The sequence below is a fragment of the Vicugna pacos genome, chromosome 1 (genome assembly GCF_048564905.1).
Source record: "Vicugna pacos chromosome 1, VicPac4, whole genome shotgun sequence".
Classification (NCBI taxonomy): domain Eukaryota; kingdom Metazoa; phylum Chordata; class Mammalia; order Artiodactyla; family Camelidae; genus Vicugna; species Vicugna pacos.
Window position 1 is genome coordinate 51,888,620 of NC_132987.1, and position 14,513 is coordinate 51,903,132.

Consider the following 14,513-nt stretch of genomic DNA (forward strand, 5'->3'; position numbering starts at 1 on the left):
AATTACATAAAGGAAGTGATCAAGGTTCTCCTACTCCAGCTCAGTCGTTTGCTAAAGAGAGCTGCGTTAAACGTTGAGACAAAGGCTTCCACAATTTAATTGAACCGAAACTGGAGATCTCTGGGGATTAACTTTCAGTCATTACTCTCGAGATCGTGCGTATGCGTGCTGGGCGACTGGGGAAACCAAAGGCAGACAGCCAGAAACAGACCTGCAGCAGGAGGTAGAAACAGAGAAGTCGGCTAGAAGCCGCAGACTCCGTGTGAAACTCTCAGACCCTATTTCAACGTATCCCAGAAATGAGAGGTGGAGCAGAGCACACACGGGGCGATCATGAACCCGCAGCTCTCCACGCTGGCCGCCGGCCCCGCCCACAAGGCTGAGCCCGGCTCAGGACAGCGGCGGGGCGCGCTGGGCCCCTCGGTCGGCGCAGCCCCTTTCGTCACGTCCGGGGGCGGGGCGGGGCGGGGCGCCGGGGGTGGAGCCCGGGGTCGGGGGTGGGGTTGTGGTGGTGCTTCGGGTGACAACGGTCAATAATGAAGGTGGCTGCGGCGCGGCAGCAAGCTCAGCTGCGCCGGGCGGGGGCGGTGCCGGGGCCGCGCCTGTAGGACTTCGGGACCGGCGCGGCGAGATGGGGCCCCGGCGCGGGGAGTGAGGCGGCGGCGGCGGCGAGCGAAACTTCAGTCAGAGGGTCTCTCCCGCTTCCCCCTCTGGCTCGTCGGCCTCCGCCTGCAGCCCCTCGGCCCCCGCGTCCTGCGGGACAGGGACGGCGACGGCGGGGGCATGTGGCGTTGGGTCCGGCAGCAGCTGGTAGGTACCTCCACCCCTCACCTCCCGGGCGCGGGTGGCAGGGAAAGGCCGGCGGCGCGGAGCCGCGAGGCCCCGGCGCAGGCTCTGGGCTAGGCCGCAGCGGAGGCGCTCGCGGGAGAAGCCCCTCGCAGCCCCGGCACGCGTCTCGCCTCTGGCCCGGCTCACGGAGGCCGGCGGCTGGAGGCGGCCGTTCCTGCAGCGCTTCTCGGTTACTCCCTCCTCCTAGGCGGCTGCGGCCAGAAGTGGGGTCTGGAGTCGGGTCGGCGTCCCCCCACCCCGAGGATATAGGGCGAGGGAACGGAAAGAGTTGGTCTGGGGAGAAAAAACAGGCTTGTTTTTCTTTCCTCTAACAATTTGGGACACGTTTGAGTGAAGGGGAGGGGGAGGACTAGTCTTCTGCCCCCTCTCCTCGCTGTTTTGAAGGTTGCAGTTGATTATCTAGGAGAAGGGGACCTTATCTAGTCTACCCCTCTCAATGAAACAAATTTTACTCGAGGACTGGGTTAGGGAAAGAAAGAATATTTCAACACCCCGTCTAGTTTCGCAAAAGATAAGTACGATAGTTATGAAGGACTGTTTTCCTTACTACCTTGTCCTCACCCCAACCCAAGTGAAACTTTTGGAATGCGAACCTTATACGTTTTTCCGTTCTCCTCGAGGCAGTTTGAGTGAGACCTGTTGGAACCAATGATTGACTTTTCAGTTTTACTGGAACATCTGGAGGAAAAAAGGAATCTTAGAAAAGGATGATTTAAGGCATCTAAAAAGCGCCACCTGTCTCAGAATTAATTCACAGAGAAAAATCTGTCTTGTCGGCTGGCAACTACAGCATCCAAAATACAGAACTTAAGGGAATATTGATAATTAAGACATAAATTGCTCCTGGCTGGGGATGAGGTCTGTTACTGGCTGCTACTTAATTTCTAAGTCGCATTAGTAAATAAATGCTTCTACAGTTCCGTGTTCTCATTTACTAATTCAAAAAGCGGTGAAGCAAAAACGACTTTCGTGGGACTAAAGCGTTGATACCTCCTTTTCCCCGCTCTAGAACAACATTTTTATGTTGAGGCTGAAATGTTATGTTCATGCTCTTTTAGAGCCAGCCTTCTGTTAATTCATTTTGCAGTGGGCATCATTCTCCAAAAAAAAAAAAAAAAAAAAAATCTAACACGTAAAACTAGGACTGTCTACCACTCCTTCAAACAAATGTTGGCTCTCTATTTTTAGCTAAGTGTAAATTCAGATATCCCAGATATATGCCTTGTTAGGAAACCAAGCTAATGATGTCATTATAATACCATATTGTTGCAATACTTTGGCTTTGTTGCAGTAAGCTGCAGCTTGGTAACTTGACTCTGGAAGTTAATCATTACAGGTAATAATCTCATGATCTCATGCTTTTGATTTGCCCATCGCCATGTATGGAAGACTTACCTGATGGTGTTTTGTGTGCTAGGAAGATCATTTTAAAGTAATTCTCTTGAAGTTTGTTCTAGTAGATTAAGACACCTCTTCTTAGTGTTAGGTATTTTTGTTAACCTGAATAAAGTCCTGATTGTATAACCATTCTCATCTCCAAGACAGTCTGATAATGTTTTTTAAAATGGCTTCGAATGAACACAACTAAAAGGAAGGGCAGGAAGTTGTGTGGTTAATTTACAAGACAACTGCATTATGGGGTGGTTAACAAGTTGAGCAAGTTGCTGTGCATAAAAAAATGCTATCTCTGACATTGGTTGCTCACCTCACTGGTTTTACTTTTAAGTTATCAGATCTTTCACGTATGTAATAAGACCTATGCCAATGTAGGACTTTGTCTCTCTGATTAAGTTTGTACACTTAAATTATACATTAAGGACAGGTGGATACACAGAGTAATGGAAGTATATTTTACCATTCCAGTCGTAAACAGCCATTCTAGTTACTACACCAGGAATTATTCAACTCAAAGTCTAGTTTAAACCACACAAACTTCCATTTGCTCAGTAGATTGAGCCTTTTAGCAATAGGTTCATTTAAAAATTTCAGATATATGGGACAAATTTGGGAAAATAAGCAGATCACAAAGACAGGTGTGTTTCTGGAGTTTTAAACACACTTTATTCATTATAAAAATCCTGATTTTCAACACCTTAAGTTGTCTAGCCAAAAGAAAAGTTTGTTGTCATTTTGTTACTGAGATGACCCCTATGTTCTAGTAATTTTTCTCTAATTAAAAAAAGTTTGACTCCTTAAATCTCCACGAAGTATTTTCACTTCTTGACACAGTGAGAAAAATTAGGCCGTTTGTCAGAAGTTGATGTTTTCCTTTGGGGAAGTAGACTGAAAAGATTGGAATACCCTTTCCTTTTCTTTTTCTTTCTCTTATGTTCTTTCTTTCTTTTGGGTCTCACAATGCTAAAGTTATTTTACAGTAAAAAATTTTTTCTTATGATGTCTTTCTCTACAATTAGTATTATTTATAGTGTGCTTATTTCTAGCATCATACTATGTATGTTAACTCAGAGATGACAGCACCTTGATTATGATAGTGAAAATGCCATTAACTACTCGCTGTGTATTTTAATATTTAGATTTGTATGGTGCCCATTAACCACATTGGCAATTAAAATTCTAATTAACTAAAAAATCCATGTGATACCATATTGGATAATTCAGAGTAGAACATTTTCATTATTACAGAAAATTCAATTGTACAGTGCTAATTTAGAATTAAATGAAAGTCTTTGTCAATGCATATTTTAGTTGATATGTAATATTTCTTTACAGGGCAAGGTAATGCTATGTTTTTAAAGTACTTACTGTTTGCAGACATGAAGTGCTAAATACTGGAGACTCAAATGTAGGTCACAAGGGCCTTGTTTATCTCTGTATGCTCAGTGTCTCACACAATACTTGACAGAGCAGGCACTAGGTACATGTTTGCTGAATAAATGAATAGGTGAGAAAAAAAGAATTAATCCACGGTATTGCTTCTGTGTTTAAAGTGACAAAATTCAAGATTGACCAGTCCAGAAGAAAGGTAGAAAATTACCGTAATTTTACAAAAATACAACTTAATATTGTCATTCTAGGATACAGTTTCTTAAATTGTTCCATAAATATAGTCCCTTTAGATTTGAATTGGCAATGGTGGACGGAGTCTGGTAAGATTGTCTTCTAATTCACTGAGAAAATGGGAAGCTCTTTGCCTAAACTCTCAACTTTCTATTCTCTCACCCACTTAGACTTGCCAAACTTGATTATATCTGTACTTAATTCTTCCCTTTCCTCTTGTCACAAAGGAAGGTTTGACTGTCCTTTTCTAAACCAATCCACTTGTGCTCTTTCATCCTGCTCTCCATACTCCCCATCAATTATCTATTGTATGTTTAATCTTACTCTTTTTCTTTAAGCTTTTTCTTTCAGGCCTCCCTACACTAATTTACTTTGTCCTGTAGCTGTGTCTAATTCTTTTCAATTTTCTAAAAAATAGCTGTATCCTGCATAACTGTGCTAATTTAGTACATTTGAAATGTGGCTAGTTCAAATTGAAATTTGCTGAAGTGTAAAGTACACATAGGATTTCAAAAACAGGATAAAAAAAGAATATAAAATACTTCAATTTTTTGTATTGGTCACATGTTGAAATAATATTTTGGATATATTGGTTAAAGTGAAATATAATTAATTTTACCTGTTTCTTTTTACCTTTTAAAAAAGTGTAGTTACTAGAAATGTTTAAATTTCATATGTGGCTTGCATTTGTGGCTTATGCTATATTTCTACTATTGCTGCTATATAGCATTAAAAGTGAGCTCATGTTAGAGGAGGGTATAGCTCAAGTGGTATAGCGTACATGCTTAGCATACACAAAGTCCTGGGTTCAATCCGCAGTACCTCTGAAAATAAATAAGTAAACGTAATTACCTCCCTTTCCAAAAATAAATAAGATAATATATATATATTTTTTTAAAAAGTGAGATCATGCTTCTATATAGCACGTTATCTAAGTCTAGTTACTTTCACGTACTAGACTAGACTGTTATCTTAGGGCAGGGGCCATATTTTTTTTGTCTTTATATCTCCCTTGCACTCAAGATAGCAGTTGGCCCACTGTTAGGTATTCACCCACCAAATGTTGGTTGAATAAATGAGTATCAGATTTGTATTAGCATCAGTTTGAAAGTACCTGTGTTCTTTGCCTTTCTCTCAAGGAACGAATGAGGAGTAGGAAAAGGAAGCACTGGCCTATGGTAATATTATTTTGCCATGGCTGAGTAAATTTTAACCTCAGAAATTAATGTTTAAGATCCTAGATCTTTGAATATTTGCTTTTTTTTTCTCATGTTCATATATATGTTCTTAGATACTCAGTTTTTCATTTTGTTGGAGAAGTCAGGCATTAGTGGAATCCCACGTGTCCTAGCAGCACTGAAGTAGGGACCTTGCCCAAATCCTCCAAAGAAGCTTGTGATTGCTACTCTCGTCATTAAATATCCCTTCTATCCCTGCAGTCTGTTGTCAACATAGCAGCCAGAGTGATCTTATTAAAACACAAGTTACATGATGTAATTCCTGCATTTAAAACCTTCTGAGGATTTGCCTTCTTGCCCAGAGTAAAAGCCAGAGTCTCTGCTGGCTCTGTAACCACCCACCTCCCCAAACCACTTCTCATCCCCCATCATTCTTCACTCACTTCGCTTTATCCACACAGACCTTGTGATTCATCAGAAGTGCCAGGCGTACTTCAATCTTGGTATTTTTGCCCTGCCTGTTACCTCTGCCTGGAATGTTCTCCCAGTTATCTGCTGGCCGCTTCCCTTCATCTTTTTTCAGATGTACCTTATCAATGAGGCCTTTTTGAGCCATTCAGTATAAAATTGTATCTCCCCCACCCATACTTCCCTATCCCCCTTCCCTACTTTTTATTTCTCTTAGCACTTACCACTATTTAACATTTTCTGTACTTATTTGTCTCTTTCATATCATGAAGGCGCGGATTTTTGTCTGTTTTGTTTTTATTCTCCATGTAATAAAAGCTGTTTCTCAACTCTACATCCATTTTTAGGTAACACTGTTTCTTTCCCATTTATTTATTCATTCATTCAAACATTTCTGAACATGTACACTGTGATAGCATACTGCTAGGCTCTGGAACTACCAAAATTAAGCATCCCTTGCCCTAGCCAGGGCAATATTGGACTAATGGATATTTGAATTACTGTCAGCTTTTTCTTGTTAAAAAAAAATATGTTGCAGTGACCACCCTTGTTTGTTTGTTTTAATTGGAATACTTAGAAGTGGAATTGCTGGGTCATTGGGTGTGCACGTTATGACTACTACTAGATATTGCCAAATTATTTTCCAAAACATGAGAGAGTTCCCCTTTCCGTACATCTTGGTCAACACTTTGTACTGTCAGACTTGAAAAAATTTACCAATCTGATGAGTGTGAAAGGTATCTCCTTTTGTTCTAGTTTGCATTTTCCTAATTGCTAGAGAGATTCTGGTGTCCTGTATTGCACTCATGTGAGTAGATTACCTGTTTTCCTGTTGGGTGGTTTGTCTTTTCCTTATTAGTATCTTCTATAGTCCAGATGCCAGTTCTTTGTTGTATATGTTGTAAATATCTTCTTCCAGTCTGTCCCTTGTATTTAAGTTTGTTGATGGTATCTTTTTTGATATTATAAATTTGTTTGTAGGTAAATTAGGTGAATGATTTCTGCTTTTTATTACTTGTTTAGAAATTCTTTTCCTCTACCAGGGTCATAAAGCTATTTTTCTAGCATTTTCTTCAAGTTGTCTTAACATTTAGTTTTACAACATTTAGATCTTTAATATACCTGGGATTTATTTTTGTATATGGAATAAAGTAGGTAATTAATTTTCTCCCATATGAGAAGTTATTTGTCCCAATGTGGTTTATTGAATAAGCAATCTTTTCCCCACTAACCTGTGTTGTTTGCCTTCTCTGTCATATACCGTGCTCTGTTTCTAGGTTCTCTATGCTGTTTCATTCATCTGTTGTCCAGCTGGTGCACCAATAACGCACTGTCTTACTTATAGTACTTCCCCCAGTTATCAACTGGCTGCTTCACTTTTATGTACTTTATATGTCTTGATATCTGGCTAGGCCAAACCCCCAATCCTTTTTTTCCCTTTCAGAATTGCTTCGGAGCTTTACTCTTCATATGCTATTTATAATCACTTTGTCTAATTCTGTGAAAAATCTTTCTAGGATTTTGATTGACTTTGCATTGAAATTGTTAACATTTCTATTCTATTTCTATTTTCCCCTTTGGATCATGTGGAAGCTATGCATTGTATTTGTTTTCTAGCTATGCTTATGTATTAATTATCTCTAGGTACAAATAACGTAGGGGTTTAAAAGATTTTGACTCCAGTATTCCCTCTCTCACCTTCCACATTACTGTTATAATAGTTTAGCTCTATTTTTTCTTTTACCAGCTTTGTTGAGATATAACTCATAGACCATACAATTTGTTCATTAAAGTGCACAACTCAGTTTTTTCAATATATGCAGTTATGCAGCCATCAACCACACTCCAATTTTAGAACATTTTTTATGCCCCCTAAAAGAGATTCCCTACCAATTAACTCTCATTCTCCATTACCCCAAACCACTAGCTGCCTGCCCTAATCAGTCACTAATCTACTGTCTCTATAGATTTGCCTACTCTAGACACTTTGTATAAATGACATCATACAACATGTGGTATTTTGTGACTGTATTCTTTCACCTGACAATGTTTTTAGGGTATGTCTGTGTTGATCTCTGTATCAGTACTTCATTCCTTTATATTACCAAATAATGTTCCATTGTATAGATATACAACATTTTGTTTATCCATTCATTGATTAATGGACATTTAGTTTGTTTCTACCTTTAGGCTATTAGAAATAATGTTACTTTGACCATTCATGTGTAAGTTTTTTGTGGATGTATATTTTTATTTCTCTTGGGTGAATACCTAAGGAGTAGAATTACTGGGTTATATGGTAACGCTGTTTTTAACTTTTTGAGGAATTGCCAAACTGTTTTCCAAAGTGAATGTGCCATTTTACATTCCCACCAGTAATCTATAAGTTCCAGTGTCTTCATATCCTTGCCAGTACTTGTTTTTGTCTTTCTGATTCTTGCTGTGGTCTTGGGTATGAATGGGTAACCTGTGGTTTTAATTTGTATTTCCCTAATGATTGATGATTTCTATATCTCTTCATGTCCCTTATCGGCTGTTTTTTTGTTTGTTTGTTGTGGGGTGTGTGTGTGTGTGTGTGTGTGTGAGAGAGAGAGAGAGAGTGAAATGCTTATTCAGATCTTTTTGCCCATTTTTGAGTTGTCTTTTTTTAAACTGAGTTGTAAGAGTTCTTTATATGTTCTGGGTGGAAGACCCTTATCAGATATGTGACTTGCAAATGTTTTTTCCCATAATGTGTGTTGTAGTTCTACTTCTTTTTAAACTCAAAACATTTCCTAACTTTTTAACTGTTCCATATTTTGATTTATTACTACAGGGTTTTAGTGATTTCTTTTACTCACCATTGTTCTTGCATACCACCTTTTCCCTCTATATTTACCTTTATTCTTGCTGAAATACATTGTTCAGTTATTTTTAAGCAAGGCTTCATGTTTTGTATACTTTCTTAGCTTTTATGGCTTAAAATGTCTTTATTTCATAATTACTATTGAATACTAATTTAGGTAGATTCAGAATTCTAGATTAACAGTTACTTTCACTCAACATATTGAAAATACTACTTATTCCATTGCTTTCTGACATTTATTGCTGGTGTAAAATATGCTTTTAATCTAATTGTCATGATTTTGTTGATAATATCTTTCACATTGTTTTTAAGATTATCTCTTTGTCCTTGATATTTTGTAATTTTACTGTGCTGTGTCCCTCATATTTTTCATGTGAGTTTTGTTTTTCCTGCTCTACACTTGTGTGTACTTTCAACCTGAAAGCTCTCATTTCAACAGTTCAGAAAATTTTCCACTGTTTTTTTCCTTTAAATATTGCTTCTCAGCCTTTTTCTTACTTTAGAACTCTTGCTTGGTATTAACCTATGCTCTTGAACTTCTTGTTCGTATTTCTCATCTGTTTTCTGTCTTTGCTGCTTTCCGTGTGAATTCCTTAGTTCTAGCTCCTAGTCACCAATTCTCTCACTTGTGTTCAATCTAGAGTTCATTCGGTCTTCTGAATTTTTAATCTAATTAACCGTTTTTCGGTTTCAGAAGTTACCGTTGGACTTCTTTCATTTCTATCTGTTCTTGATGCCTATCTGCCTGATTCATCTTGTAATAGTTCTTTTTTTTTCCTTCAAGATATTATTCTGTCATCTCTTTGGAGGTTTTATACGTATTTAAAGGTACATAGCTTTTTTCTTTAGCCACTCATCTGTTGATCAACAGTTTTTTTTTCGACATACCTTGATACCTTTTTCCCCCATACCTTGGCTATTGTAAATAATGCTACAGTGAACATTGGGGTGGATATATCTTTCAAATTAATGTTTTTATTTTCTTTGGGTAAATACCCAGAAGTGGAATTGCTGGATCATATGGTAGTTCTGTTTTTAATTCTTTGAGGAGCCTCAGTTCTATTTTCCATAGTGGCTGCTCCAATTTACATTCCCACCACCAGTGCACAAGGGTTCCCTTTTCTCCACATCCTCACCGATACTTATTATCTCTTGTTTTTTTTTTCAATTAAATATTGCCATATTTATTCAGAAGCATCAGTTCATTTTTTCCAGGAACAAAAAGTGGTGATTGAACATAACATCAAAAAGCCAAGGATAGAAATCAAACTGCATTTCTTAGAAAGATCCTCAACAATTGAAAAACTGCTCTATAAAACTGAAGAATAGCTTGGGATTTAGAAAATAGAAACTGCAGAAATAGTCTGTAGATCCTAGATATGTCCCCACTGCTTATTAGCTTGTCTGAGAGCAAAGAGGAAGGACAATCTTGTCTTTTTTATAATAACCATTCTAACAGGTATGATATCTCATTGTGGTTTTCACTGATATTCTTTTTCTGGCTCAAAATCTCATCTGGGATAACATTACATTTGGTTTTCCTGTGTTCTTAGGCTTCACTGGGCTGTGACAGTTTCTCAGACTTTACAGAAGAACTAAGTCTTAGCTTGTTTTCCTTACTTTCTTTTTTGTTAATATTCTTGCTTAGAAAAATTTAAAGTTGGTAACTTTGTGTTAGTTTTCCAATTAAAATTTTTTTTTGCTGGTCTGTGAAATCCAGAACTGTGAGAACCAGTGCCTTTGGTTATCAGAAATCAGTGTGATGACCATATGTAATTAGAATCTCCAAGATCCTACTTATGTTTTATTTTTGCTGTAAAAGAAGTATCTATTAGTAATAAAAAAAAAAGTGAATGTGAAGTTTAGTGTTAATTGAATCTTATAGGGAGGAACTGCTGGTCTAATTTGTAACAGCCATCTGAGGTTCCATTAGATTTGAGTTATACAAAAAGCCGTAGGAAGGTATGAAGTCTGTAAACAGACATTGAATAACTGAACTCAGTCACTCATTTGATGACTGTATCAGATCATCACAAAGGTATTTCTTAAAATTATCAAAATAGAAAATGTGATAGTTTATGATTTCAGCTTTCTTCATTTTTCATGTTCAAATAAAAAAAATTCCATTTCAAATGAGAGATCCTGTCAGTTTCCAAAGTTAATGTTTTACACCTTGGCTCTTGAACATTTACTCTTCTTCCTTAATCCTTCAATAATTTTTCCTTCCCATAACTTTTTCTCCCTCTTTACCAGATCCTTCATTTCAAACCTGAAAATAAGCTTATGATTTATTTACAGTAAATATTTTCACTTGATCCAGTTTTTCATTAGTTAACTGCTATTCCCACTTCCCACGCTCCTCCCCACCTCCATTCATCAATCCAATGTAGCCCTTTTTACTTTACTCAAACTGTGTTGGCAAAAGCCACCAGTGATTTCCTAATTATTACAGTTGTCTTTTTTCTTTGCAGCATATAATAATTCCTTTTTGCAACTTCTTCCTGGGCTTCTGCCACACTGCTCTTCTTGTTTTTCTTCTGCTGTAATGATCTTTTCCTCTGCTTACTCCCTTTCTTCCACAGGTATCTCAAATGACAGCCCTGAGAATTCCATCTCTTAACCCTTATTCTCTTCTGTACACTCTTAGTAGGCAGTCTCCTACATACTTTTGACTTTAACCACCATCATTATGCTTGCCCGGTTTTAATCTCAAGCCCAACCCTCATTCCTAAACTCTAAACAAGCATATCCAGTTGTTTACTAGGTATCCTTTTTGAGTTTACCACATTCAAACCAGAAAATAATTCTAGTTTGATCTTAAATATATGAGAGGAAATAGGAAATTAAATGATATCTAAGGTAAATAAGACCTAAATCAACTCCAAGTGCTTAGGGACTAAGTCACATATTCCTTTTTATCATCACTGGTCCTTACCACACAGAAAAGCCCTTAGTAAGTTCTCAGTAAATACTCTTTGATTGTTTGCTGAAATAGATTTTTTTCATTACATGCAGGAAGATACCAGAAGGCAAGAATTTTCAGTCAGTGGTACAATTTTATTAATCATTACACAGGGTAAATGAATTGCTTATTGAAAGAACTGATAATAAGCTAAAATATTCCTTTGTGTTTTTTTATAATACATTTTCAGAATTATGTGGGTTTGACCCAATGTTGCTAAATAATCATTTCTGTGTTTAAAGTTCAGTTTTCAAATTTTCATAGCAATCGTTTAAGATCTGCTGAGTTCTTTTCTTTTTTTAACCTTTTTTAACATGTTTTACTTTTTTCTGAAGCATGTCTCAGGTTCCCAGAATATAAAATTAATAAGATAATTGTGTATCTTCCTTCCACCTTACTTTTTTCTACCTTTTGTTTTAGTTCTTATCTAACTTATTAAATAGGTTTCACTCATTATGTCTGTTTTCTGACTTCAATATATTTTTATGTTGTTACTGTTTAGAATTTTTTACCTAACACATAAGCCTGTTTAAATCTCTACTTGGAAATATTTGTTGTAGTTTCCTGTTTTGAATACTGGTATTCTGCTTATGGTATAAGCAGCAGCTTCCAACTTGAGAAAGTCTGTTGTAGACCCAAGATAGTGATTACTTGTAATATTACTTAGATTTTGACCATCCAAGTACATGGTTACTTTTCAGCCCTGTTGGGCCCACTGCCCTCTATTTCTAACATATTTCATAAATGCTCTTCCCATTCTTATCCTGAAATAAAATTTAAACATATAGCCTGCTACATATATAACTGGATTCTTTTAAATATTAACATTAAAACCCTAGTTGTCATATGAATAAAAATAAACAAATATATTAAATAATATCTACTTCCATATGGAAATGCTCAATTGTAGCTGCACTAGAGATAATGAGTATTCAGATGCTGTAATCAGTGTGAATGCATGGCCACTAAATGCAGGCTACTGGAAGTGTAGTATATTGGTGATTCAGGTACAAGTGACATTTCCATTGGTGATGTAATTTTCTGAAACAGTAAATACTTTATAAAGTTCTGACAAATTATTATCTTCATTTTACATGATAGTTCCATTCCTGAAAAACTCGTAAATCTATATAAAACATTTTGTGTTTGTTTTTAAATAGGAAGTTCACATTTTTCTGAAGAGATTTTTACCAGTGTGAGTATCAGGCAGGGTATTTGAAAGTTATCTGGTTCACAAGACATTTCTTTGTTGGCAGGACTCTACAGTTGATTGAAGAATATCTGATAATCTCTGCCCTAGCCATCCACTCATCTCATAAATACCACTAGACACCACCCTCCCAAATCATTGTTTGATCCTTCCCTTAGGCTCTTTCCCCAAAAGGAGTTCTGACTTTAAGGCAAGTAATCTCTTAGCTGTAGTAGAGAAATTATATATAGATCTCTATGTACTATATAGTGAGAATAGGGAAACACAATTAAGCAACCAATCAGAAAACTGGTGAGTAAAAAAGCCTCTAGAGCAAAGTATATGGTCATTCAGAAACATTATTTCAGTGACAGTATTATTTTGGTTGATTTTTCTAAACATAAATGCTTGGTATTACATTGTACCTATCTGGTAACAAGAATAGCATTTACTTTCATTTCTGTATAAGAACAAGAGTGTTAAGGATTTTGGGAAACATTAAAAATGTTTATAATTGTGGTGAGATGAAAGGATGTCTAGACTGTGGAAAGTCCCAAGCCACCTTTGCATTAAGGCAAAGTTCTTGGAAGCCCAGACTGCTCTGATAGATGGCAAAAACTACCTTAAATCCTAAAATGAAAATTATGTAACATGACATAAAAGGCTAAAATTAAATTATTGTGTTTACATCATGGGCATTTTAAGTTATTCCCTCTCACCTTGCTTTGGTCTGCTAACAGTGTAAAATTATCTTGCCCTTATAATACCTTCATGTAAGTATATTTTATTTAAAGTTTATGTCCAGAAAACAATAGTTCACAATTAAGTTTGTAGATTTCATAAAATACATTAAATCATTCTTCCCCAGAAACGTATTTTTCCTAGGCCATTTTTCATGTGCTTGTGTACATTGGAACATGTAGCCAACAAAACTCACTTTTTGTTATATAAAACGTATGACCTAAATAAACCTCTCTTCATTTATTTTAATAACAGTGCTATTGCAGTTTTGACTCTGAAGCTTCTTTTTCCTGTTGTTTTTGCATTTTTTCACTTGTTTTGTAGCTTTTCTGTTATGCAGGAAATAGATTACATATAAGAATGATTAAATGCACAAATTTACTTTCATCACCATGAACTCTAAAGATAATGTTTTCTTAGTTATGTTAAAGAAGTGTAACACTACAGGACTATGATTTTAGTTTCTTCTTAGCTGTTATTTATAATGCTTGTTGTTTTCATTAAATCTTTGGGATTTTAAGAATAGTACAGAAGCTGGTATATTTAGTATGAAAATATAAAATGTTATGATTCATTTCCAAATACGGCTTTTTGCCAAAGACCAGCTTCTAAAAATTAGAAAGCTTTTTTCTAATTTGGTTTCCCTAGGCTTCATCAGTTTGCTGCTACAAAAGGAGTGTCTTTCAAATCAGTCCCATGTGTTGTCAGTTCTTCCCCTAAATGCCACCATGAGATTTTTTTCCACCTTAAATACTCGTCCACTTTTTTTTTAATACCAGTGGTTTTTACATGTGTTAACAAATTCAGATGGAAGAAAGAAAGGTTTTTAATTTCTTAACTTTTTTAGGGTATGAGAGTTTTTATTTTCAAATAGTTTTAAGTTTGTGTGCTTCCAAAACCCTATATAGTTGACCCTTGAAAAACACAGGTTTGAACTGTGAAGGTCCCTGTATATTTGAAATTTTTTCGGTGGTAAATACTGCAGTACTGCATGATTGTTAGTTGACTGAATCGAAGGATGCAGCAACCAGCCCTAAAATTATACTTGGGTTTTCGACTGTGTGGAGGGTGGGCTCCCCTAACCCCCAAGTTGCTCACGGGTCAGCTGTACTGTACTTATTATTAGCAGGGATTAAAATAAAATCAGGGTGGCTAAAATGGCTTTAATCTGTCTCAGTTCCTTTGCCCAGGACAATATGAAATCAGAGAAGAAAGGAGCAGGCAAGCCATCAAGGAGTTCAGAGTGTGAATGGGTAGTCTAGG

General features: G+C 36.8%; 1 protein-coding gene across 4 annotated transcripts in view; it reads left to right on the forward strand.

The window, feature by feature from the left end:
- The first annotated feature begins 489 nt into the window (after positions 1 to 489).
- Positions 490 to 14,513, forward strand: part of ATP11B (ATPase phospholipid transporting 11B (putative)) — a 97,485-nt gene continuing 83,461 nt past the window's right edge. For 3 of the 4 annotated variants that reach the window (XM_031682006.2, XM_031682011.2, XM_031682016.2), the window contains exon 1: positions 490 to 810. In XM_031682006.2, the coding sequence (XP_031537866.1) occupies positions 784 to 810 (27 nt within the window). In that variant the 5' untranslated portion in view covers positions 490 to 783. The remainder of the gene's footprint in view (positions 811 to 14,513) is intronic. The other variant, XM_031681999.2, reaches the window with a different exon arrangement.